Raw genomic sequence first — 26197 nt, 5'->3', positions numbered from 1 at the left:
TAAGAATAATTCTGAACACTACTCTATTCACTCTATACGACAAAGAGCTACGCACTAGCATGGCTTCGTTGACCTGACCCTGGGATCACCGACATTACTAGCCGTCACCGATGTGTCAAAGTCAAATCGCCATAATTCTTTCTCTCGTTTGCAAAGCATGGTAAGGAACATTTCCTCGCATTTTCTGTTAAAATTAAATACATTTCTGTTATTTCCATTAGATTATAATGTTTATACTCCTTTAATTTGTATTATCAATTTCCGACCTAACTCACTTTTACATATTCCTTTCAATATCTACTCACATTTTGTTCATTAAAGAACCGATGTTGTGCCACATGGTTTGCGTTTTTAACAACTCGATTTTTTCCGTTTTAGGCCTTCGAAAGGTTTGTGGAAACCGGCCGCGTCGCCGTCGTCTCTGATGGTCCCAATAAGGGCAAACTTGTTAGCATTGTAGATGTTATTGACCAAACCAGAGTAAGTGTTTTGAGGTTACACCGTAAATCTATAAGTAATCCAAAAACATAAATGATGAACCTTTACGTTGATAGGAATTGCCGGCTGATACAAAACTGAAGCTAAACTTATTCTGATTCACTTCCACTTTTTTGTTTTTTTTTTCACACCTTTAAAACTGTTTTATTAAGTGATAAAATTTTTAGGTTTTAGTTGATGGCCCAGAAACCAATGTGCCTCGCAGTCAGATAAGGCTGAACCAGTTGCATTTGACAAAATTTAGGATCACCCACCCTTTTTCTGCATCAACCAGAGTAGTCCGTAAGGCTTGGAAAAGTGAAAAGGTTCTAGAGAAATGGGAGAACTCTGTTTGGGCAAAGAAAGTTGCAGCTAAGCAAAAAGTTAGTCATTACCCATTTATGTCATTTCTTTGAAATTTTCAAATATGATGATCCTTTTTAAGATAGGAATTGCCGGCTGACACTTATATGAAGTCACTAATATTTTCTGACAATAAGATTTTTTTGTTCTTTGCTAGCAAATAATGGTACACCGGAATAATTAACAATTCATTCTAGCGCGCCCAACTCACAGACTTTGATCGTTTCAAACTGAGAAGGGTCAAGAGTCGAGAAAATAAAATCAGGACAGCCAGATTCTTGGTTCTAAGGAAGGCTGCTTCAAGGAATGGCACCTTGTACGGTAAGAAAAAGATGGCTAAAGGTGGAGATAAACCGAAACCTTCGAAGAAGGTTAAGCCTCAAAAAAAATGAAGAAAAGTTAAGGATGAATAATAAAACATTTATTTAAAGTTGTTTTTTTTTTATAACACCTGAACTGGCCACTTAAAAAATAAGTATGTTATTTCATCAAGGTAAAACATCTGCTTTAATATAAAAGCCAATTGCCTTTGCTTTTAAAAGATTTTATGTACACTATACAATATTTACAATAAAATTAAAGCTGCTGCTTTTTAACATAAACAAGCATCCAATTAGATGGCTCATTATAACCCAATAAAATTGGACAATGCAGCATCAAAGAATAAGCATCTTTGTCTATTTGACTAGAAATTTTTATCCACTGAGTAAGCCATTTTATTTGGTATTCCCTGGGTACACTAATGGGATTCAATCCTAGAATTTTTATGCTCAGTAATGTAAGTCTTCCCCAATAATACATATAGATCTAAAAAAGATATGTACCTCTAATATAACAGGCTTTGCCTAATGCATTTAAGGGCATATTATGCACTCCTCCTTCTCTCATTATTGCCTTATCCATTTCAATTAGAATTTGAGCCCTGTCAGCCAGTCTTGTCCTTCTAAACCATCCAGCATGAAGGCCATGCACCCTCAAGAGGTGAAACTAAAATACTTTGCCCTGCAGTTTTTATTGAAACCTATATGATGCTGACTTACAATATGATTCCTACTTAAATACCACAAATGATAAGGTTCATCTCTGAACAAATCTTTGCAAGCTAAAATTTCATCTGCAGTAGGTTGTGCACCACTGCCTAATAGACCCAAAACATGTGACCAACATTCAAATACATCTTTGTTTTTCTTGTGATATTTAATGAATTTTAATTGGGACTGCAAATGTCTGAAATATCAATTATATCTTGTGATGCAAATTGTTTTCTATTACCTAAAAACTGGCTTATTATGAAGTAAGTGATCTCTTATATATTCAGTTTGAAACTTTTCTTTCTGCTCTGGTGTCCAGAAGTGAGATGTGAGCAATTGTTTGGGTAATGCATATATTAAAGGCAGTATAACATAGAAGGCAAATGGTAGTGTTGAGAATATTACAACAGGACCTACTTTCATCATATCTTTGGGCAGTTGGTGGTACAGTTCAATTTCACGTCTCAGTAACTTTGAGTAGCCATTACTACCTCTGCTTAGTAACCTTAAAAATTTATTCAGTCATTCAAATGAGATGTTTGGAGAGCATGTGAATTGCATACATAAAAATCCTAAAATATTCTCTTGTGTCTATGCTAAAGGTTTTTATACCGTCCATGAAGGTCCGATAGGTTTTCATGGCGGTCGGAAAGTTCTTTTCGAGAATTTTGTCATAGTTTTTAAGGTACTCAACAAAGCGATTTAATATATAAAAGCGGATCTTTTTGGCCTCCTCAGTCTTGTAGACAGATTTCCTGTGTAATTCCCTCGTTTGAAGGAGCTTTCCGTAACTGCAATGAAAAGCAAATTGCAAGGAAAACACCACCCTGAATGATTGACCCTCACCTTGGGGTAAATACTGCTGGGGCCCCTCTACTTAAACTAAACCTACACGTCCTAACAACCAATGACAGAGCCATGTTGACGGTTACAGGGAAAGTTGATTTACTGAAGAAATCTCACATTTTTTGGTTATAAATTGAGTTCTTCTAATAAATAAATATTAAAATATTAAGTTTTTTTTTGACCTAACCTCAAAAATAAATACACGGGAAAGTTGATGCTGATCTATTGACGGCTGTCATGGGAAATTTTGTTTTATTTTTAAAGAAATTTCTTTAGTACTTAAAAAGTTTTTGAATTTAAAAAAGTATTTTACAGTTTAAGTGAAAATTTTGAACGTCACATTGACGTAACCAAAAATAGTCATGAGTAAAATTAGGAAAGTATGCAACCAACATTATTTGGTATACCTGTGTTCACCTTAATCTTATCGTATTAAATACAGGATCCTGTAATTTGATTTAAATAACTACCTTCAAAAAGCTACAAAATTTACCATGAAATAGTACAAAAGAAAAAGATACGTTTTTTTTATTTAAAATAGGTACGTTTATTTATCAGATGAATGTAAATAAATAATTTAGGTTCTTAGATTATGAAATAAATATTGATATAAAAAAAAGAACTGTTCAGCAATACAGAACCCCTTTATTATTTACATGAAAAGTGCTTATTAAATAACACTATACCCAGTGTTTTAGCATCAATATTTAATTTAGCAATTAATGTGGTGGAAGGGGCCTGCATTGTAAAATGGCAAGTCCAGTTTAATATTTCCCCAACTCATTTTGATGTTTCTTAGGCACATGCCTTTGCAAATGCTGTTTATATTTAAAAGTTTTGCTGCATAGTTCACAGCAAAAATTTCTCACATCACTATGGGTTTTCATGTGGACGTCCATGGCTGTCTTTTGCCTGAACGCTTTTTGGCAAATCTGCAAATACATATTAATTACCTAATTATACTTTCATTGCTAAAGAATTTGAAACACGTACCTTACAAGAATGAGGTTTTTCCCCACTATGTATAATCTGATGCCTTTTCAAAGAATGGGTAGTGAAAAAACCTTTCCCGCATTTATCGCAAGTAAACCTCCTCACTCCCAATTCCTTATCCAAATGCTTTTGCATATGTGCTTTGATGCGCTTTTTGCTCAGCATTATATCACATTTGGAGCATTTTTCAGTCTTCAACAATGACGTGTTTAATTGTACTGTTATAACTTCTAAAAAGCCTACCTTTTCATGCACTGTTCTAATGTGCAAACCTAAATTTCTATTACTGCTATAAGTTTGACTGCAAATTTCACACATAAACGGTTTTTCACCAGTATGTACTATGCGCTTATGGGTCTCCAATTCTCCAGGGGTGGAATAGCCTTTCATGCATAATTCACATGCGAAACTTTTATCAGTTCCACTGTGTTTCTTTTTGTGATTAAACAAGTTTTGAGCTGATCTAAAAATGTTAGTTTTCTACATAGGAGGACAAAATCGTCTTGCAAAGGCTTACGCAAAAAATTTCTGACACACTTCACATTTATATGGCTTCTCTCCAGTGTGGACCCTTGTATGATTCACAAGCTGCTGTTTGCTTTTAAATTTTCTATTGCAGGTTTCACAACAGTGATTTTTAATATCAGAATGAGCCATTATTATATGTTGCTCTAAGCGATTTGAGCGACCAAAGAGAATTTTATTGCATATTTCACAGTTAAATTCATGGATTTTGTGGCGGCTTTTAAGAAGTCCTGAAGGCTTTCTTCCAGCACTTTTAGCTTGCATCTGTGCCTCAACCCTAATGTCTTGCTCTGAAACTGCTGCTTGCAGTAATTCATCTTTAAGTTGCTGAGTTATGTTCAATTTAGTTGAGTCATTATTAGTAGAATCTGATTTTAATATCAATTTGTGGCTATTACTTTGTTGCTCAAAGAGTTTTGGTGTAATTATAGTTACATTGTCTTTGCAAGAAACTTGAAATTTCTCCTTTAAATGTGCATCAGAAGTGATAATTTGGTTCCGAAAAGAACTTAAGGTTAATAATTGTTGATAGCATTTAACACACAAATGTTTAGGTAATAGGTCATGAGCATATATCTGGAAAGAAAATAAATTGTAAGAAAAAAGGAAGCGAATCACAAGTTGTTTAGTTTACTATTCAAGCCTCATGATACCCTGGCTTAAAACAAATAGGTTATTTTGGGGCCTAGGAAGTAAACTGAAAAAACTGTTAGCAAATAAGCCCGAGAAGCAAAGACTTACTTCAATCGAAGCCAATTCATTCACCAATTGGGCCACAGATTTATTTGAAGTAATTTTATGGAAAATATTAGTAGTAAAAGCAAGTGGAGTGTACTGTAAACAGATTCTACACATCTCGTCCATACTATTACCCTCAAGATGTTTTGGTAAGAAACTTTTAGCAATAATTTATGTTTATTTTGATTTTTGACTAAATATAAATAAAGAAAAATGAGGTTAAAAAATCGATAGCACTGCGTCACCTGTTAACTCCATTGATGAACATAAACTGAAATTAATATAATCTTTGATACGGTTTTGTAACTTCTATACAGATGGCGCCAACTAAGAGATTGGTAACCATAGAAACTAGAGGCGCTATTTTTAAATGATCAAACAACAAGAAATTGGCGATCCATCTTTATTGAGAATTGAATGAATATTGTTCGACTTCTGCATGAATTTTGTTAAAATAATTATGTCGAAAAACTGTGAAGATACTCCTGAAACTGATGGAGACGTTAAAGAATTAAAATCAAAAGCCATAATCGGATTCGATGGTAAGCTATCAATACAAATATAGTTCTTAATTTTCATCCCAAAACACAAGGTAATACAGTCAACGGGTTCATCATACATCCCAAGAGAAAACACGTGGTCTACCCTGTGGGAAACAAGATTATCCTGCAGGAATGGATAACGAAACACCAAAGCTTTCTTGTGGGCCACACAAACAATATTTCCTCAGTATGTGTATCCCCTACGGGTAAATACATTGCCAGCGGGCAGATCAACCACATAGGCTTCAAAGTACTTTTTAACATTCTATAGAAAACATTGAAATCTACTAACATCTTGTAGGCTCGCGTGATTCTTTGGGATTTTGAACAGGAAAAAATCTTCAACCAATACGAACACCATAAAGTGCGTGTAGAGGCTGTAGTGTTCTCTAAAGATGAACGATTTCTAATTTCCCTGGGTATATAGTTCTATCATGAATCATGCGTTTAATTCATGTTAAACCTTGGAACTAGGGGGTCGAGACTGTGGATCGGTGGTGGTCTGGAATGTGACAGTAGGCCAAGTGGTATGTGGAGTACATGCTTCAAGAGGAGTCCAGGGTGAAGCTACAGTCTTGCTCCCCATGATGAGACGGGGTCAATGCTTTGTTACTGCTGGAGATTGCCACTTGGCGGTCTGGACCATCAACGAAGAGGCTCGCAATGTTAAGAGCATTAACGTATCAATGTTCAAACTCAAACGAAAGGTGCTTTGCACTGACAGAAATGAGCGAGACGACGTGATGTACTGTGGTACCAGTACTGGAGACGTGCTGAAAGTTCGCTTGAATTTTCATCAAGATGTAAAGATTTTGGAACCCGTGAAAACCCCTTGTGTAGTGGGGTGCTTCGCGAAGATCACGAAGAAAAAGCTAAGACGCGGAAGTGTGGACCTTTATCAGCAGGGTTAGTGGTATAGCAACAAATTCTGGAAGTGAGATTGTTATAGGGGCGTTTCAGGGGTTCGGTCAATAAAGAGGCTGCTCAGCGGGGAGCTGATAATAGGGGCTGGTGATGGTACCCTAGATCTTGCGGTTGAAGCCGAAAAACCCGTGATCCCCATCGATTCAGACGTAAAATTGCCTTCAGTGCCGTGCTTGAAGATTTTAAAGTCTACTAATGTTAACAGTGCAGTTACCTCCATACAAGTACATCAATATGCGTGCTTTCCAGTGCACCTAAAATAACATTGTTTTTATATAAAGATGCTTGACACCTACACTATTCTCGTGGGAACAGCAGCCTCAGAGATCTATGAAGTCGACATGAAAGATTTTCAAGCAAAACTAATACTCACTTGCCATGCGAACACCATACACGATGTGGCATTTCCTCAGTAAGAAGAACTAGTGATTGCAGACCATAGACTTAAATCTAAAACATTCTAGCAACTTTTCCGAAGTTTTTGCTACTGCAAGTCACGACAACGTACGAGTTTGGTCTATGAGCACTATGCAGGAGTTGTTGCGTATCTGCGTAAAGAACTTCACCTGCTCCAGTGTGGGGTTTGCGCACGACGGAAAGTCGATTTTAACTGGTTGGAACGATGGAGTTATCAGGTAGAAATTCAATATGTTTACAGATAATCAAACTCATGCAAATGCGGTACAATTTGACAGATCATTTACACCTTTAACCGGCAGACTCATTTACGCAATATTAAATGCTCACAACAAAGGTGTCTCCGCTTTAGCTATCACTTCTCACGGAGGAGTACTCATTAGTGGGGGACGCGAGGGGCAAGTGAGGTTGTGGGCAGTGTCTCCTTATAGGCAAGAGTTGATATGCACATTGAAGGTATATGCAAAATTTACAATTTGGTGTTTCTTTGAGGAAATAAAAACCAAAGTTTTCAGGAGCATAAAGGACCCGTGTCCGCCATCCACATCAACAAATTTAACACCGAGGCCGTAAGCGCAAGCACTGATGGTACTTGCATAATCTGGGACTTAGAACGACAATGCCGCAGGCAAATTCTGTTTGCCAAAACGCTGTTTTTCTGCGTGAGATACTACCCTACAGGAGTGCAAATCCTAACAGGGGGATCCGATCGTAAAGTCGCCTATTGGGAAGTGCTAGATGGATGTCTCGTACGAGAGCTTGAAGGTTCCCCAACCGGGGCCATTAATACCTTGGATGTATCGCCCAATGGCGAATACTTCGTTACTGGAGGTAACGACCAGATTATCAAATTGTGGAAGTATCGAGAGGGTGCGTTTAACTTCTTAAGAAAACTTCAACAATTGCTTGATTATTTTTGAAGGGATAACGACACACATAGGGCTGGGGCACGCGGCTGTTATCACGTCGGTGCGCTTCAGTGGAAATGGAAAGTACGTGATTAGTGCCAGTGCAGCAGGAACTATTTTTGTATGGGAGGTGCCGCAAAATGAGAAACAAGAAGAGACAAAGGAGGAGATAAAGACAAGTGAGGTTGTTTCGGTCAAGGCAGGAGCCAATGAGGAGAACATTAAGGGTAAACTGCGTTTCTACCTAGAGATTTTAGTTTAAATTTCCAATATGTGTTCATAATAGTGTCGATAAAATATCAGGGTACTTAAACAATTATTAAATCTGGACTATTACCCATGATGTCAGGAAATATTTTTGTTCAAATCGTCGTGAGTAATAAGAATATAAAGCCGGTCCTTCGATCATTATTTGAACTAAAGCTTTGTTTCATTTCTGAAACTGTCGAAATCTTTCCAATTTTATTTTTTCTAAAAGATGGGAAGTTGATGTTGCTGATGGTAGTGAGTATTACTTGGGTAATCTTTGGGAAAACTTTTTGAGTAACATAGATGCATTGATTTGCGTTTGAAATCAGCAAGGTATTGTATATAAAGCAGCCAGAATGTAGCAATAAAAGAGTATATAAATATCAATTTTTATATGAAAATAAAATAAACACTTCGTATATTTTCGATATTTTGGTTGAATAACACCAATATGTTCTCGACACATTAGTGAAATTAATGTTTTCTTGATAGACTGGTGAGTTGAATGTGTTCTCGACACATTAGTAATACCATTATCGGCCACCATTATCGAACCAAAAACGTCGTAGGGTGAACCATTTCTTAGACACACTTGGTATAATGTAAACCAACATTTGAATTTTTAGACCTCCTTTCTGCGAGATCTGGCACCTCAGGAAGCACCCAAAATTCCCAGCAGTCAATACCAAAATCGAGAAATGAAAGGTGCAAATGCCCCTCCTCTACCAGTTCTGTACGCACTAGTAATACTTGTAAAAAGGTTTGTGAAAGTTTTTCTCAAGGTAGCGGCAACAGCATAGCATCAGAGAAAAAATCTTCGAAATGTGCGAGTATTAAAAGCGGTGAAGATAAAGCTGCAAAATGAAATAGTCCTTCCAACCTGCAGTGCTCTAAATATTGGAAGTATTTACTTCCTGAAGGAGCGTTTCAAAAAATGGTCTAGGGCTTCAAGCCTTTAAGACCCACGAAAGCTTTAAACATTATTAAAAAAATGTAAATAGTCAATTTTGTATTATTTTTTACGCAATAAAACATACTTAGACAAAAAACCTAGTTGTGTTTTTTACAATGCTTGCACTAGTTATGTTTGACCAATTCAAGTTCAATTACTATCTATATCTGCCTTGTCATTATCTACATCTATGCGATAATCTGCGGATGTTGATTTGCAGGGTGTAGTAACCTCGATCCACCAAATTGAATTCCTCAAATTATAAGTATTACAGGGATCAGAAAGACACAATGTGGGGACAGCCTGTATATCACATCGAGCACTGAATTACAACATTATTTATCATTCGGCAGTGCGCGTCAGCGACGAGAATACCTATTTAGTGAAAAACCTGCTGGCGAAGGCATTTCATTAGTTTGGTATCGAAGATACTCTGTACAGTCAGAGAGGTTCAGGCACCAGCACGGTTGTTTTGTAGTACCTAAAGTAAGATGCCTAACTGTCCGAAGTGTGAAAAACCTGTTTATTTTGGTATGTATTTGATATTTTATTACTTTTAAAAGGGATTAAAAGTTTTAAAGAGGTGCTGCGGACGGTTGGGAACAAAAACTGATATCAGATGGGCCATTTGCATTTTGTGGATCTATGTACATATAGTGGAAGTGGCCGTTTTCAAAAGAAGATTGTTCTATATGTATGAGTCTTGAATAATAATTGTGGAGGTTGATGCAAAAAGGGGGCAACCTGCGTTTGTTTTTGCTCTCATTTCGTTGATTTTGATTGTATTTTATTTTTGAGTTCTACGGCAAAATTTGGATTATTTTACTTTTTAAAAATTTGCATCAAAATGAAACGAACTTTCATATGAAACATCTCTGCGATCTATGAAAAGGGTATTTGCTTAAAAATTTGAATTAATTTTAAGAAAAAAAAATCTTGTTTCCGTTTTCTGTTAAAAGTGCCTAATTCGTTTGGGCTACACGCATTCATTTACTTCTATGCAATTTATTGCTTTAGGTATCATTCCGCGCAATAATCTAGAGGTGGATGTAAAGTTGTTTTAGGCACACGTCTCTAGGAGAAAATGGTCTTTTGTATGACTAATTTTCCTCCAATCCTTCTTGATCATTGATTTGGTACATGTTATGGAGGTCATCTAAAATATAGTTGAGAACCTAACTAACGTGAAATATCTACTAAGACACTTTACGTTGAAAATTTGAATTCGAAATGACAAATAATTAAAGATGTAAATTTCCTAGAAATTTTGAATCTGATAAAGACATACATAAGTGAGTTTCTACGGTGCTTATAATACCTTGTTATTATTTTAATTTGCTTTAGGGCTTAAGAAGACAAGATTACTTATTTATGTGTGTACTGATAAAAAGTAAATATTTGGTTTTAGTCAAAGCTAAATAGACTAAAATGATATTTAAAAATGATGCAAAAATAAATAGATACAATTTCAATATCTCGGACACACCCACTAAATAAATAACATTATCGCCAAAACTGAATTCCTCTTCGTTAAAAAACAAATCATTCTGAATTAATGAGTAATCTTTCACGAAATTTTAAATCATCATTATGTCGTGGCTCTCTTTAATGCAAATTGCTCCTATATGGTAATCGCTATTTTAATAAAACGTTTGCAAGGTCAAAATTCATCGCCTTTTTTCATCGTGAATCATGCATTGTGTTTTGAATGGGCCATTTATTAAACTAACGTATTTGCCGATGGAATTGGCCGCAATTTATATTCGGATACAATATTACGTAGGCAATACCGGATTAAAGATTGATACCTTAAAAGGAAAACGTTTTTAAGATCTTGTAGGAATTATGTCATCGGGTCACGAACGCAGATACTGACTGAGATAAATAGACAATTGTTTATAAATAGATTTTTAACCGTTTTAATCTTTCAGCCGAGCGCAAAACCTCCCTAGGCAAAGACTGGCACTCGGCCTGCTTGAGGTGCGAGAAATGCAACAAGACTTTAACGCCTGGAAGTCACGCCGAGAGAGAAGGAAAGCCATACTGCCACAACCCCTGCTACTCAGCCCTCTTCGGCCCTGGTGGCTTCGGAAGGGGAGGCGCTGAGAGTTATATCTTCAAGAAATAAATTAAATTCTTATTTTTATAAGTATTCATTTATGTTCATTTTTTTATACTTGTTCTGTTGCCTTTAATTATTATACAATAAAACCGTTAGTTATCGAGATATACCGTTGTTTATCTATTCTCCCTAAGTACTTATAATAAATATCAGTAATTTCATTACATTCTAATTTGATAGTATTATAAGATTAACTGATTAGCGTTAATGAATGTTTTCTCGTTTGTAGTAAAAATTATTAGTTTTAGAACATTTGCACATGAGGTTTATTTCGTTTTCAATTCATATTGACAAACTATTTCAGAAATCCAATGTCTTGATGGGCAGGAATCTGGCTGAGAATCTCCATTAAAGCCGAATTCAACCTAATTCCCACTTTCTGACCCAAATCTAAACATTCAAATAAAGTCTCTTCATGCAGAGACCCTGTCCCAATTGAGGTGATTGTGCTGAAACTGTCTCCTGATACGGACACCACTACTGAACCAACTGTACATTGCTCTTCACCCAAGCTTGGGTCTACTATACAGCACTCTCCTATTTTACATACTGTAACCTACAGAAGTTTAAGGCCTGAGTAATAATTAAGATTTTGTTAACTAATTATTACCAAAACTGGAGCATTTGTGATATCCAAACTTTCGCAATCAAAAACGTTATCAGATACTTCAATTTCAACGTTATCCCCATCGACATTGACGGCTTGAATTTTCGGTACTTGAGTGTTGTATAAGGCCGCTTTTACAGCTAACGATACTGCGTCAAATAAATTGCCGCCGCATTCTAGAATCTTAATTTTTCCTTTATTTTTAAGAGGAATGTGAAAAATAAGAATACTTACTAATATATCAACTAACAGCTTCCAACACTTCTTTCCCTTTAAAATACAAAGTTTTCGTAAATCTAAAGTCTTATATGAGCCATATGCTGATGAGAGAATATTTGAGAGTTCAACAGCTAAATCCTCCCCACCTCTGCCTTCAAAATCAGGAGTTGCATTTGCAGAGCTAAAGTGACAAATCATAAATGTATACAAATCACTCTTTATATTTATGTACATTGTAATGATATTTTCTGCCACCCTCTCAAAGGGCACAGTCTAAGACTGAAACGCCATGTAGAATACTGAAAGATTAACTGCTTGGATTCAATATTGAGGCAAATGAGGAGTGCAAATCATAACAGTTTCCTAATTTCATCTGTAGAAGATTATAAAAATATTGAGCAATAAACTAACCAATCGACAAAAAATTCAATTTTCCCCTCAAACGGTTTCTCAGGCAGTGGGGTATCGACTTCAATTTTAACGGCCACCAAAACGTCAGTGTTTGCTAGTCGTAACCTAGCAGAACCAAAGGCATGTTGGACTATATCAGTTTCTATTTCCATAGGCCTGTAGCCCTCACGGTCTCGTCCGTCTATGCGGAAGTTTTCCTTTTACAGAGAACAATGTGTTAAATAGGATTCAAAAATTAAGACATAAACTTACAGCTACTCCGTGTAAAATGAAGGTTTTCTCGGCTTCGGAGAGGGACATGATACCTTTTAGCGATTAAGCACTTTAAAAATTTCAATTTAGATTTAAATTAGCATTTTACTTTAAAACTAGAAATGATCAAACAAAATAGTGGATGTTACTGCAAAATGAAAATAATAATTTGTTGAAATACCAAAAATATAAATATTTTCACATTTCATAACCTAATTTTATACATTTAGTTCGAACTTTTCTATTTCAAAATCATCTCTTTCAATTGAAAATCATGTGATACTTTAATGAGACAAGAACGACTCTTCACGTGAACATGAGGAAAAACGTCTAGAGAATGTCATATTTGTCATTTTTGCTTGTTGATTCTCTTTTACCGGCATTTGGTGATGCTGTTACCTGAATAAAACATCTTAAACAAAAAGATTTAGAAAAATTCCTCTGTTTCCTAAAGCATGGATTTGCCTTATCGTGCAGAATACGCCAAAACAGGCCGCTCAAAATGTAAATCATGCAAACAGCCCATTTCTCAGGGGGTACTGCGTATGGCCACGCTTACTCAAGTAAGTTCCAAACACCCTTTGAGGAACTCTAAAACTCCGAACTTAACTCTTTGCAGTCACCCTTCTTTGATGGCAAACAAACCAACTGGTTCCACTTCGAATGCTTTTTCAAAAAGCAGCGAGTAAAAACCACTGATGATATTGAGAACTTTGAGTCTTTGCGGCTGCAGGATCAAGATCGTATTAAAAGTAATGTAGGAGGCGATTCGATAATCTTACCAGAAACTAAAGGAAAGAAGAGGCCTGCAGATAAAGAGGCAGCAAAGTCTAAACAACTGGCTTTGAAGGATTTTGTCATTGAATATGCCAAAAGCGGTAGGTCTACTTGCAAGGGATGTGAGCAGAAGATTTTAATGGGGGAGGTGAGTATTTTTTTATTCAAATTAGTATTTGGTGGGTTGACAAAAAAATTTAATAGTTGGTTAGATATAAAGGAAAGAAATTATTTTTAAAAAATTGATTAGAAAACTGAGAGGGCATTGATGAGTGTAAAATAGTGGGGACCCCTGGAATTATCCCTTAAGTGACCCCACAATTAATTTACGCCATGGCGCACTGGTGGTAGTTTGATTAACAACCAAAATATAATTGGTTTATTTCACTTAGCAGATCCTGATTGACAATAGTTTATAGCTTATAACAGGATTTAATGAGATTATTCTTATAACTTAAATCCGTGCTTAATGCGTCTTAATATATATGTACAAAGATAGCAAATTGTTATCATCTTCACATATATTCTGTTTTCCTATTACCATGAGTGTTATGTAAAAGTGGACTTATACAGCAACTAAAATAAAAATTCAAAAAAATCTCTTTAATGTCACCCCTATGAATTTAATTTATTCTGACTCCAAAAATCCTCATAAATGACAATTTACTTGATTTATATATATACAGTGGTAGCCACATAAATAACAGTCTTTAAATTGAATCAACCTTATTTAAAATCGGGAAAATAAGAATATTTCTCTATCAGATTAGTTTTATGTTAAATAATATTTATTTTTATTAACATTTTTAACATTTCCGATAAGAATTTAGGTCGACATGACAAATAAATAAGAACAATTTCATTTAATACCGATACCATATCTATACAGCTTTTGTTATTGAAATGTGGTATGAAAACGTTAGGTTCGTGTATCCAAAAAAGATTATGAGTCAGATGTCAGCAGACAAATAGGAGGTGTAAATCAATGGCACCATTTGACCTGTTTCGCTCAACTTCGGTCTGAATTGGGCTATTATGAAAGTGCTGATAAAATACCAGGATTCAAGGGTTTAGAGAAATCTGATCAAGCTGAAGCAAAAAAAGTATTACCGTAAGAAAACCTAGCATTTTACTTAATCCTGACAACAAATATCTTTATTTTATTGAAGTGCTATAAAACAGGAAGACTTACCTGAAGTAAAGAAAGTTAAACTAGAAGATGATTCATTCGAAAAAGAGTATAGATCGCAAGTCAAAGTTATGTTTGGCTATCGGGATAAGTTGAAGGAATTAACAAAGCCTCAATTGGCGTCCCTTCTGGAGAGTAATGGCCAAGATGTTCTCTCAGGTGTTGAAAGGATGTATGATCATTTGAGTGATATTATGTCCTTTGGAGCGCTGAAACGATGCAAAGGTTGATTTAAGAAGGCATTAAATACCCATCAATAATATCTGTTTTTTTAAAGAGTGCAACGGCCAACTAGTGTACAACAAAGCTGGTTACAGTTGTACTGGAGATTTGAGCGAATGGGCTAAATGTACAAATGTTACTAAAGATCCGGACCGAATTGCTTTTGTCGTTCCTAGTAATCTGAAAAAAGAATATCCCTTTTTAAAAAAATACAAATATGTGGCCAGAAAAAGGGTAATTAAAAGCGTAAATCCGTCGACGAGTGTAAAGAAGGAAGCCAAAGATGAGATAGACGGGCCGTAAGTTTGTGAATTTGTAATTTGATGTGTTCGTTGATTACGATATAATTTTTTAGTCCGAAGGTTAAAAGAGCTGTGCCAGCGCTCTATGAAATGCAATTCGTTATATTGGGAACTCCACAGAAAGGAAAGGATGTAATAAAAAAACAAATTTTATCTTTGGGAGGAAAAGTAGTGACCAAAATTTCGAACACAATTATGGCAGTTATTGCAAATAAAGATATGGTTGAGAAAATGGGCGCTCGCATTAAGGAGGCTGAAGTTGAACAGGTATCTATTAACTTTTCAAATCGGATGAATTTCTCTTTGAAATTTTTACTCGTAGGTGCACGTGGTCTCTGAAGATTTCGTGGATGAAGCTAAAGACTATGCTGGAAGAATTCCTGATTTAATTACCAAGAAGAGCATCTGCACTTGGGGCTCAGATGTGAATGGTTTATTTTAGTTAAAATTTCGATTTGCGAATAACTACTTTTAATTTCTAGCCAGCGACACGTTTACCCCCTGAACCTTCTTCCAGTAGTAGGTCAGCTCTGAAATCAAAGAGCAGATTTGTTAGTGCTGTTCCAAGCAAAATTAAATTGCAACTCAAAGGTGAGCGAATTATGTTCGTAAAAATCTTGACAATTTGGTAGTACAATTTTTTTCGCAATTAATGGATGCTCATTAAAGTGCGTTGAAGATTTTACGGATGTTTTAACATTTAAGATAAGTAAAACTGTATCAAAATTTTACCCTTAAAAGAACTCGTTTTATATGTATTTTTCACATCGTTGATTGCGCTCATTATCATAAAACGAAACAACATTGCTAGTTGGACTTAGTTCCTGAAAAAAAAAAAATATTTGATTCAAATAGGTGGTTCAGCAGTAGATCCAGACAGCGGCCTGGAATGCAAAGCCCATGTTTATGAGGACTCCCACAAAGAGAAATGGACAGCAGTTTTAGGCCTCACAGATGTACAAAAGAATAAAAACAGTTTCTACAAGTTGCAATTACTCCAAGGAGATAAAGGGAACCGCTTTTGGTTATTCCGAGCATGGGGTAGGATTGGAACGACTATCGGTGGGGTTAAAACTGAGGAGAAGAGCACTCTTCACGAAGCCAAAAAAGCGTTTGAAGACCTTTACGAAGAAAAAACTGGTAATTTTTGGGAGAATCGGCATACGTTTATGAAAGTGCCGGGCAGGATGTGTCCGGTGGATATCGATTATGCGGAGGACGCAGCTGAAAACTTCGAAATTGTAGAGACTGAATCTAAATTACCCAAGCAAATTCAAGTATATGCGCAATTTTATAAAAATTTCAAGTTTTTTTATGTTCATATGTTTTTGTAGAGCTTAATAAACTTAATTTTCGACGTAAAGCAAATGAAGAAACTTATGTTGGAATTTGAGCTTGACACTGAGAAAATGCCCCTGGGAAAGCTAAGCAAAAAACAGATTCAAAAGGCCTATGGTGTGTTAGCAGAGGTCCAAGATTTAATAGATAACAAAGCTAGTGAAACTAAGTTAATAGAAGCCACCAATAAGTTCTACACCCTTATACCACATAGTTTTGGAATTAACGAAGTCCAAATCATCAAAGAGAAGGAGCTTATAAAGGTGAAAGTTACAAATTCTTTTAACAACATCTAATTTGCGGTTTTATTCTTACAGCAAAAACTCGAAATGCTGGACAATTTAATGGAGATGGAGATTGCCTACAATTTAATGAAATCTTCTGGTTCAGAACACACAGTAGACAGCTACTACATCCAACTGAAGACCCATATCGAGATATTAGATCCAGAATCCGAGGAGTTCAAGATTATTCACGAATACGTGAAGAACACTCATGCCGCTACTCATACAAGCTATGAATTGGACGTACAGGACGTTAGTTTGAGTTGCTTACCATGAATTTCAGGCAGAAATAAATGATATTAAATTACAGGTGTTTATAGTTAAACGGGAAGGTGAGGAGAAGCGATTTAAGCCATTCAAGAAGTTGCAAAATCGCCAGCTTTTATGGCACGGTTCGAGAACCACTAATTTCGCGGGAATTTTGTCTCAGGTAAGTTTGAGCTGTGTGAGAAAAAAAAATTGAATATTGTTATTCTATTCAATTATCACAAGTGGCCGCAAAAACTCTCTGTTGTACCTTCGCTAAGGAAATATTTAATTATTTCTCTTCAGGGATTAAGAATTGCCCCGCCAGAAGCACCAGTAACAGGGTACATGTTTGGAAAGGGTATTTACTTCGCGGACATGGTCTCAAAATCGGCCAATTATTGCTGCACCAATATGAACAACACCACAGGTTTGCTTCTCCTATGCGATGTAGCTTTGGGCAATGTAAGCGATTCTATTTGATTCTATTCAGTTTTAAGTTTAATACACACTTAACATTTCCTTAGATGTTGGAAAAACATACAGCGGAGTATATAGAGAAACTTCCTAAAGGTCATCACAGCGTCAAGGGTCGTGGGAAGACACATCCAGATCCATCTGCTGCAAAGAAAATTGGGGACATAGATGTTCCTTTGGGTAAAGGAGTGCCTGCGCCCAACACTGATGAGAGCAGTCTATTATATAACGAGTATCCTTTTACATTTAAGCATACGTGTGACCTTTGGCTTTTAACATCCTGTATTTCCTTAATTAGTTCTTTCCAGATATATTGTCTATGACGTGGCCCAAGTGAATATTAAGTACTTGCTGAAAGTTGACTTCAAGTACAAATACTGAGCAGGTAACGGTTGTTTAAAAATTGTTTCTACTTTTATGCTTACAGGTATGTTGTACCTTGTTACTCAAATAAAAAAGTATTAATAATATTGCTATTTGAAAGCATCACTTTTATCATTTTTAATCATAGTTTAGAATTAAATCTTTTCTTGCATTTTTGCGAATTTCTTAAAATTAGTGTTATTGTCTCTTTGTTCAATGTTTTTATTTCTTTCAATAAAAAATGTTTGAAGTAAAATTGTGTTTTCTATTATACGATTTGAGAAACGTGATTGGAAAGATTTAGAAATTAGGCACTTCCTATACATTGCTTAATGCATATTTATCTATTGAAATAAGCCTATGCAAGGAGGTTCTCACTCCATTAAGTGAGAAATCTTTTCTGCGCAAATAGAACATGTCCTGAAAGGTCCTGTAATAAATGGCAGAATGAAAAGGGGGGCTAAAATGATGTTTGTATATTTGATTCTCAAAATCTTCATCATCTTCAAACTTTGAATGAGTTTTCAGAAGACATTTTGAGCATAAAAAAGGACGAATAATCAACATAGAATAAATATGTTATCTCAATGTACAGATACAGAACCTTTAAGTCTAAAACAGAAAGAACTAACTGACGGCTGTTAAATTATTCATTTATTATTAGAATTGCTAAGTAAAATTTGCACGTATCCATTGCAACTGGTTCACAGATAGTCATAAATAACAAAATAAAAATCGTTGATCCAAACTTATGCCAAACGACTTGAACACATACTAATGCTGTTTAGCAGGTACATACTGAATAACGCCATAATTCCCGTTTTCCATCCATTTTGCATCTTCTTTCTCACATTTCTCTGCCGTTCCAGGCTGCAGCCCACAAATGATGTCGGCTTTTATGGTTCTTATAGTTAATAACCGGAGTTCCAAACCTTGTAAAGCTATCTCAGGAGATGTGGTTGGATCCCAGTTCTTTTCGCCAAACACCTTCCTAAACGAACACGTTTTTTAATTAATTTAAATAACACATTGAAATATTAAGGTAATTATTCTTTCGTTATGCTTCAATGTTCAATTTTAGAAAATGCGATAAATGCTGTTTGAAGTTCTCCCTCTGCATTCAAAAGCACAGATATTTTTATGATAACGATTTGTTCCTTCCTGTAACATTTTTTACTTGTAATAATTTAATCCTGTAATAAACCTATTGTGCCACCTATTTACTTAACATACTTCAACATCCAATTTTAGAAAAGTGGCAAATTACCTTTAACTCTCCTTCTCTGTATTCAAAGACACAGGCCATTTTAGGGTAACTTATTTCTGCCTATAGTATCCTTACTTATGCTGGTTTAGCCCTGCAATAAACCCATTGTGCCACCATTCAGTGGATATGCTTCAACGTGAATTTTGGGAAAATGTTATAAATTCCCTTTGAAAATCTTTTCTGTATTCAAAAACCAATTTATGGCATTTTATGACGAGTTATTTCTACCTAGAATATTCTTATTTCTACAGGTTAATTCTGCAATAAAGCCACAACGTCGCCTATCTTTTTTTTCACGCTTCACCGTTCAATTTGTATAACTGTATAAGCGATTCGAAATTTACCTTCGGTATTCAAACTTAATGAAATTACCCTCCTTTAGGTTTTCTACGAGGTCTAAAGGTATAGCTTTGTTGCTTATTACAAAAGGTCTCATGAGCCAAAAAGGTCGACTAAATCCCTGTCATAAAATCATAAAATATTCATGGTGTCATAAAATTTGTATCGCTGGTGCCTGAGCAATAACAAATCTATTTTATGAATTTATTTACCTGTGTGAATGCAAATGCAGTAAAATTTTTAGGAATTATCGCCTTTTCGGAAAATGAACCGTCGCCATGGCGAGGTCTACCAACCTATAGTTCAAATCTCCCTTGAAAATCACCATTGCAGACTTGGAAAGAAGCCCAAATAAATTGGGAGCATAATCAGGCATCATATTATACTCGCAGGGATACGTCCAGAAAGGATGTGACATTACTTCCCACGTCCCATCTCTTATGAAGTCTGAATATTGCATTAGCATGGGAAATATTCAATTTCTAAGGATTGGGTAATACCTTGCCACTTTCTGCCAACTAAACTAATATTAGCATCTTCATTACTGGCTATTTGCTCCAATGTCCAATTAAAGTCATATTCCATTACATCGGAAAGGAACCAGGGAATTGATTTTACATGGAACCTGACTTTAAACCTACTTTGGCTGGGGTCTCCCTGTTTCTTAAAGAATATTGTAAACGCAGTCATCAAACACAAATCTGTAAGGAGTTCATAGCCTGAATTGTCTAAAACTATGTCTGTAAAACGAGCATGAAAATACCGTGCGTTTTTTTAATGAATTTGTTACGTGGTACCTATATACTCATGACTGTGAAGTTCGGCAATTTCCACTAGATCTTTAAGAAACTTCTTTGAATCATTTACAACTATAAAGTGATCTAATGCATCCGTTTCATGGCTGTGAAACATATCTTCTACTTTGCCGAGTGCGAGTGATAAGTCACATTTATTCCCCCAGAGATCTGCCTAAAAATAGGTTAATTTAGATCCTATGCTCTTTTTTCAAGATAGACATGATCGAAACAAATGCAGATATACAGGGTGTCCCACCGGCAACCGCCATTGCATGTTTTGCGAAAACTATGGATAATAAAGTTACGAAAATTTAGTAGTTTGATAAGAGTTTCAGGGTGACTTTATCGTTGGTTTTTTGGCGGTTCCTGTTGGGATACCCCAAATATAGTCACAGCAAAACTCTTGAAGAGAACCGCATTTAGGCCCTCTTAAATGTAATAAAAGACGATATGTGAGCTGATTGTTAAAATAATCTAATAAATTAGAAGGCGGAATGCACAGTTACCCATCAAATTGAGTATACCCCTATTGATTTTTTAAATGATCTAAAGAAATTCAAGATGTTAACGATTTTTTTAAATTATATTATCACATTATTACGGGTGAATAGCTCGTAAAAAATCATTTATGACAAAAGAGATTAAACTTCGCCGAAACGTATCTAAATTACGTTCAAATATTTTTGAAGAACATAATATTTTCCAAGGAAACGAAAATTAATTTGCCATAAATTAATTCGGAATATAAAACACTGAGTTTTTATTATTAATTACTATTGTTTTTATATTTTTATGATTATCTTGTATTTGAAATTATTATTATTAGTATTATTATACATTTTTTTAAATGAATATTTCGTTATGGAATTACTTGGATTAGCGCATGTGATTTATTTTTCAGTTTTGATTGTAATAAAAACGTAGAAACCGATAACGCAGGTTGCTAACGGTTCGATTCTTGCAACCTACATAAGATTTGTTGTCATTTGACTAAGATGTTATTTATCGTGTGTAATAACATTTTTTGGAAGGAGCGAATCCCGGTACTACTATGCTACTTGTTCGGCTAAACTGGCCCTGCGGTTGCTTTGAATGATACCACTCCGTGCACGAATAAAAAACGATTCAGACATAAACATGCCATACCCAAACAAGTTCTTGCTGGATTTTGTCAAATACTCATGATGTATTTAAATAAAGCTTTTTATAACGTAAATGGTCAAGGTGAATATTACTTCGGCTACGCGCGTAAACACCACCTCTCATTAAAATTCAATATTGTACCCTTAATTGCCATATTTTTACCAGATTTATCCCTAATGTTGTAACATCCTTTTTGGCACATTTTCTCAACAATTACTCATAAATATTTTTATCACTTTTTTCTCTTGTAATATTGATTTTGGACGCGTAAAACTTAAATCGTTAAAATCTTTAATTTCTTTAAACTGTTTTAAAATTAGATAGGTGTATACTCAATTTTATGAGTAACTGTACATTCAGCAGGGAAAAAATGCATAAAAAATACAAGAGGAATAAATCTTCCTGCTATGAATTATTTCGTTGAACATACCGTCTGAATATTTTTGGAACGCGTTTAGTTTTCCGGACTTTTTCTACACATTGGAAAATAAACTATTAAGATTTCGTGTTCTTTCTTATGTAGACCCCTAGATAAATAATTGATGAAGACCTTGATGTAAAAAAATAAAATAACCAATATGCTCAATTAGCACTGATAAAATCTTCAAAGAGTGCGTTCGAACGTTTTTATATACTATATAAGATATAGTATATAACATACTGTGTTTAGGTACGTACAAAAGCAACGAAAATTAAATTAATTACAATTCTGTAAACAAATTTGTCACGTGCAAGGCGTAGGCCAATTAGCGATTGGCCACGCGGTGGACGACCCCTCTATTATTGTTTTGATCCTGTGTATCTTGAAGATAAAGACTTTTTTTTAAATAAAAATAATAAAAAACCAATTTTACTTTGATTAATCCATAAAGCTGATCCTCATATCCAGTCCAATTTTTCTCAAAGTTTTTATGGAATATCTCCACATTGTAATCGCACCACATTTTAAGAGCTTTCTGGCAAGATAAAAATAGATCCTTTTTAAATGAGCGGAAGTAATCAAATTCTTTTAAAGTGTCTCTAAAAGTGTTTCAAAGTTGTATATAATGATTGCATTCAAGAATTAACTCACGTTAAAGCAAATGATTCCTTAATTCTCCTATACATGTAGCATTCACTGAGTAGAAAAATCGTATTAAAATGAGTAGTCTGGCCATCCTTTGAAGCTTGTTTTTCCAGAAATTCATTGTAAACTTTAACATCAGAGTCTTCAGAAACTAATTTTGTCAAGGGTTTGTTAGTCTGGATTTCATATTTCAATTTAGCTAGTTCACTAATAGCTTTCTTTAGATCCTCCTGTGAGCCCTAAAATTCTCATGACTAACTGAGTTTAATTGACATTGCATAATTGAAACAATTACTTTTCCAAATTCCTGAACAATGTCTTCTTTGGTTCGTGATATGGAGTCGATGATTTGAGTCAATATTACTGGCATACGGGTTTTAACTGTATAATAAGCAAAGCTTCTGCAATTTCATCTTTGATTGCCGTTGATAAAGGAAAAGTCTGCGGATCTTACCTCTTGTAGAAAGCTGAGAAATAAACGTTTCTTGGAGTTTTTATATCCATAGTTGTGCGTTTACACCTACTCAGAACAAAAATCTATATCGAGCATTACTACGTGATCCAAACGGGCAAGACTGAAGAAAGTTGGATACAGCACTAAAAAGATTGTAACCTGCACTCCTTAACAACAAATTGGAGTGATAAATATATGTCAATATTTATATAAATAAAGCTTAATTTCGACCTTTAAAAAGTCAATTAAAGTGCGTTATCAATATCAAAGTGTCAAATAACAACAATGGATTGTAGAGCGATTGAAATAATTGTTGTTTTAAACGATAATAATATTATTAAGATGCATATTTAAGTCCTTTGAATGTGTATTAACTTGATATTAATGAATTTAGAACCCGAGAATTGTTTGTATTTATGATGACATCTAATTAAATTAAAATATAACAAAAACTTAAAATTTTTAATTTTCTTTGACCAAAAGCGCAATTGCCATTTTGCGATGATTGGCTAGAAAGTAGAGGGATATTTCTCGAAAAGTAAGGCTATAAATTATGTTTTGTACCTGTACAACCAAAGGGCTGGTGGTGGTTCCTTGGGGCCTCGGACCCCTATAAAAGCGGGTACCTGGCAACCTCCCTTTCATTTTTCGCTTCTCCACCTTAGTCTTCGTCTCGGTTTCGTTACATCACAGTGAAGGTCAAGTTCACCAACACGTCCCCTTTCACTAACTCTTTTTCATTAGTTTATCACCTTGCTTAGAAGAAGCAACAGTGCAAGTGCCTTTAAAGTTTTAGTGCAGTTTAAAAATATGTCAGCTAATAATATCGTTCAACAACTGGAAGAACTTGAAGTTTTGGAAGCCATATTTCCAGATAAGTGGAAGAAGTGTGAGAGACCCAATGAACCCTTCAGTATGCGCATCAATAAAGATGTGGAACTGTGGATAGAGTTCAACAAGGAGTATCCCTCACACATGCCGCCTCACTATGAGCTGTGGGCACCTAAATTGTCACGAAGTCAAAAAGACCTGATTGATGAAAAGTTCAAAGAGATATACGAGTAAGTATTTTTTTTTTATATATTGAGGGTACCATTTTCAAAAACTTGAGATGCCAAGGTGTTGAAAATTTACCTTAGTATTGCATTCCAACAGAGAGAGCAGTATCTGACTTATAAGGTTGTTTGATCCTAACTAATTGGAAAAATTTTTAGATTAAACAGAGGGTACCCAATAATATTCCAATGGATTGAGAAATTAAAAGAGATTGTGGAGGCAAGTGTTCCAGCTAAGAAGAATGGTAAAAATAATCCTAAAAATAAGTTTGTTATGGACAATATGATCAATGACCGTTTAGAAAAACGTAGATCTAACAACAAAACTTCTCTTGCGGAGGAAAAATGTGATAGAGAAATTACACACGGTGAACCAATTACTGATAGGAAAAGCACATTTCAAGGACATGTGTGCAGAGTTACAGATGAATCCCAAGTCAAGTGAGTTTTCTAACCCTTATAATATTTGGAATTTTTGTTAACATGCAAAATTTTAGGCAAATGTTAGACACCCTGCTGGAAAATAAGAAAATAAGCCAAGCTAAGCACAACATTCTAGCTTATAGAATTGCCAAGGGTAATCTGATCATTAGCGATTGTGATGATGATGGCGAAAATCACGCAGGAGGACGTTTATTACACTTACTAGAAATCCTGGATGCCAAGAATGTCGCCGTAGTTGTGACAAGATGGTAAAATGTTAATGATAATTTAAATATATTTTATTAATTATCTGTTTTCTTTAGGTTTGGTGGGATACATTTAGGACCAGACAGATTCAAACATATCAGTAATGCTGCTCGTCAGACTCTTGTGAAAAGTGGTTTTAAATGACATATTTTATCAATGTATAGTTCTTTTTATTTTGTATATTTTATACATTGTATGTTTGTCCGTTGTAAATATATTTTAGTCTATTTCTGAATATTTCTTGTTTTATTTCATTTGAGTTAGTTCATGTCAAATTACGTTAGTTTCAATGAAAATAATATAATTTTATAATAAATCTAGTAGATTTAATTGAAATAAAGAGCGCACAATTAGTTCGCACTACTCTTGCTGATGTCAACGTTTAACTTTGGTCTTAAATTTGTTTAGCTGTTGCCTTGTGTCATGCGTCACTGCTCTCTGCCAAAATCCGCCAGTCTTTTATTGTTTTAGGTTAGGAAAAATATTTGAATTTTTCAAAATTGCACAATAAATTTTCTATAATATCCGATAATTATAAAACAGTTAAAAAACATAAAATTATATCATTGTGGCCCTCAGTAGCAGAAATCCACTGGCCCGAATACTTTAATATGAAAACTTAAACAAAATGTCTGCAGCTAAACAATTAATCACCAGACTTGTTATGTCTTTCTTATCGAAAACCAAAGATTCAGGACGTCCTTATACTGTGATTGTTGAGGGTAATATTGGCAGTGGAAAAACCACTTTTTTGCAACACTTCAGCAAGCATAGGGATGTTACTGTTCTTGCAGAGCCAGTGGATGCTTGGCGCAATATAAAGGGTAATAACTTGCTGGTAAAATATCCATTTTTACTTCTCATTTTTTTGCACAACATATACACCCTAATTCCAGAGTCTCTTGTATGAGGATCCCAAGAAATGGAGCTTTACATTTCAGTCATATGCCCAAGTTACCATGTTGCAAAATCACACCAAACAGACATTAAAGCCTATTAAGATGATCGAACGGTCCGTCTATAGCGCACGATATTGCTTTGTAGAAAGACTGTTGCGCGATGGTTTATTGCCAGCACCTTCAGCAGCTGTTCTTGATCACTGGTTCCAATGGATAATTGAACATAACTTAGCTGAAGTAGATTTAGTAGTATATCTCAGGACTACTCCTGAAGTGGTCTATGAGCGCATTTTAAAAAGGAAAAGACCTGAAGAAAGAACTGTCTCAATGGACTATTTGAAGTCTTTACATGACCTTCATGAGGAGTGGCTGTTTCATAAAACATTACACAAATGTCCAGCTCCAACGTTGGTATTAAATGCCGATTTAGAAAGGTCGGTTATTAAGGCTGAATTTGAGAAATGGGAACCTCAAATTTTAAATAAGGGTTCTGCAGAGGCTCATGCCATCTGAATGTTGAATAATAAAATGTATTTATTTTTACTTTTCTACCATGTATAGATTTGATTGAAACTATAAAAATCTTTGTTAGTTAAGAGTTCAAAGAATATATAAAATGATACTGAATACGTCTTGTATTTATTTACCTATGCATATTATGTTGGATTGAAGCCATTCATTAAAAGAATGTTTTTGTCATTTCCTGAATATAT

General features: G+C 35.0%; 9 protein-coding genes across 10 annotated transcripts; 5 read left to right on the top strand and 4 right to left on the bottom strand.

Moving 5' to 3' along the window:
- Positions 1–47: 47 nt before the first annotated feature.
- RpL14 (ribosomal protein L14) lies at positions 48–1270 on the top strand. Its single transcript, XM_066292245.1, has 4 exons — positions 48–160; positions 379–480; positions 666–860; positions 1038–1270. The coding sequence occupies exons 1-4, from the start codon at positions 158–160 to the stop codon at positions 1230–1232; spliced, it is 495 nt and encodes a 164-aa protein (XP_066148342.1). The 5' UTR covers positions 48–157; the 3' UTR covers positions 1233–1270.
- On the bottom strand, positions 1240–3075 carry LOC136344607 (LETM1 domain-containing protein 1). The gene is made up of 6 exons (XM_066292237.1): positions 2718–3075; positions 2435–2662; positions 2113–2376; positions 1881–2067; positions 1665–1827; positions 1240–1595 (listed from the first exon to the last, which is right to left on the bottom strand). The coding sequence occupies exons 1-6, from the start codon at positions 2789–2791 to the stop codon at positions 1417–1419; spliced, it is 1095 nt and encodes a 364-aa protein (XP_066148334.1). The 5' UTR covers positions 2792–3075; the 3' UTR covers positions 1240–1416.
- Positions 3076–3342: 267 nt separating this feature from the next.
- LOC136344343 (zinc finger protein OZF-like) lies at positions 3343–5227 on the bottom strand. The gene is made up of 5 exons (XM_066291706.1): positions 4977–5227; positions 4228–4811; positions 3954–4173; positions 3711–3902; positions 3343–3649 (listed from the first exon to the last, which is right to left on the bottom strand). Exons 1-5 carry the CDS (start codon positions 5097–5099, stop codon positions 3482–3484), a joined length of 1287 nt encoding a protein of 428 aa, XP_066147803.1. The 5' UTR covers positions 5100–5227; the 3' UTR covers positions 3343–3481.
- Positions 5228–5295: 68 nt separating this feature from the next.
- LOC136344342 (cilia- and flagella-associated protein 52) lies at positions 5296–11035 on the top strand. The gene is made up of 13 exons (XM_066291705.1): positions 5296–5515; positions 5566–5765; positions 5817–5934; positions 5990–6421; positions 6476–6663; positions 6721–6851; positions 6904–7074; positions 7135–7312; positions 7372–7726; positions 7779–7991; positions 8640–8773; positions 9240–9496; positions 10897–11035. Exons 1-12 carry the CDS (start codon positions 5413–5415, stop codon positions 9378–9380), a joined length of 2364 nt encoding a protein of 787 aa, XP_066147802.1. The 5' UTR covers positions 5296–5412; the 3' UTR covers positions 9381–9496; positions 10897–11035.
- Positions 10896–12805, bottom strand: Rrp42 (exosome complex component Rrp42). The gene is made up of 5 exons (XM_066291707.1): positions 12577–12805; positions 12325–12521; positions 11929–12094; positions 11698–11877; positions 10896–11643 (listed from the first exon to the last, which is right to left on the bottom strand). The coding sequence occupies exons 1-5, from the start codon at positions 12622–12624 to the stop codon at positions 11383–11385; spliced, it is 852 nt and encodes a 283-aa protein (XP_066147804.1). The 5' UTR covers positions 12625–12805; the 3' UTR covers positions 10896–11382.
- A 128-nt stretch (positions 12806–12933) lies between these two features.
- On the top strand, positions 12934–18009 carry Parp (Poly-(ADP-ribose) polymerase). Its single transcript, XM_066291704.1, has 15 exons — positions 12934–13139; positions 13196–13501; positions 14277–14464; positions 14523–14767; positions 14820–15063; positions 15120–15333; positions 15389–15490; positions 15549–15657; positions 15922–16343; positions 16401–16667; positions 16722–16940; positions 16999–17118; positions 17241–17399; positions 17462–17643; positions 17720–18009. Exons 1-15 carry the CDS (start codon positions 13032–13034, stop codon positions 17790–17792), a joined length of 2958 nt encoding a protein of 985 aa, XP_066147801.1. The 5' UTR covers positions 12934–13031; the 3' UTR covers positions 17793–18009.
- A 397-nt stretch (positions 18010–18406) lies between these two features.
- Positions 18407–23079, bottom strand: LOC136344697 (damage-control phosphatase ARMT1-like). Of its 2 annotated transcripts, none has more exons than XM_066292391.1 (8): positions 22841–23079; positions 22682–22767; positions 22393–22625; positions 22175–22340; positions 20178–20349; positions 19881–20120; positions 19677–19827; positions 18407–18765 (listed from the first exon to the last, which is right to left on the bottom strand). In XM_066292391.1, the coding sequence occupies exons 2-8, from the start codon at positions 22754–22756 to the stop codon at positions 18549–18551; spliced, it is 1254 nt and encodes a 417-aa protein (XP_066148488.1). In that variant the 5' UTR covers positions 22757–22767; positions 22841–23079; the 3' UTR covers positions 18407–18548. The 2 variants fall into 2 exon arrangements, with proteins under 2 accessions (XP_066148488.1, XP_066148487.1); XM_066292390.1 differs by having other exon boundaries at positions 22682–22787; positions 22841–23078.
- Positions 23080–23247: 168 nt separating this feature from the next.
- LOC136344703 (protein IMPACT-B-like) lies at positions 23248–24820 on the top strand. The gene is made up of 4 exons (XM_066292401.1): positions 23248–23901; positions 24055–24336; positions 24393–24587; positions 24642–24820. The coding sequence occupies exons 1-4, from the start codon at positions 23651–23653 to the stop codon at positions 24727–24729; spliced, it is 816 nt and encodes a 271-aa protein (XP_066148498.1). The 5' UTR covers positions 23248–23650; the 3' UTR covers positions 24730–24820.
- Positions 24821–25036: 216 nt separating this feature from the next.
- On the top strand, positions 25037–26111 carry LOC136344705 (deoxynucleoside kinase-like). Its single transcript, XM_066292404.1, has 2 exons — positions 25037–25423; positions 25482–26111. Exons 1-2 carry the CDS (start codon positions 25214–25216, stop codon positions 25995–25997), a joined length of 726 nt encoding a protein of 241 aa, XP_066148501.1. The 5' UTR covers positions 25037–25213; the 3' UTR covers positions 25998–26111.
- The last annotated feature ends 86 nt before the right edge of the window (positions 26112–26197 follow it).

Source organism: Euwallacea fornicatus, chromosome 17 (genome assembly GCF_040115645.1).
Source record: "Euwallacea fornicatus isolate EFF26 chromosome 17, ASM4011564v1, whole genome shotgun sequence".
Classification (NCBI taxonomy): domain Eukaryota; kingdom Metazoa; phylum Arthropoda; class Insecta; order Coleoptera; family Curculionidae; genus Euwallacea; species Euwallacea fornicatus.
The sequence above is the reverse complement of the archived record's forward strand: the minus strand, read 5'-3'. Positions and strand labels throughout refer to the sequence as shown.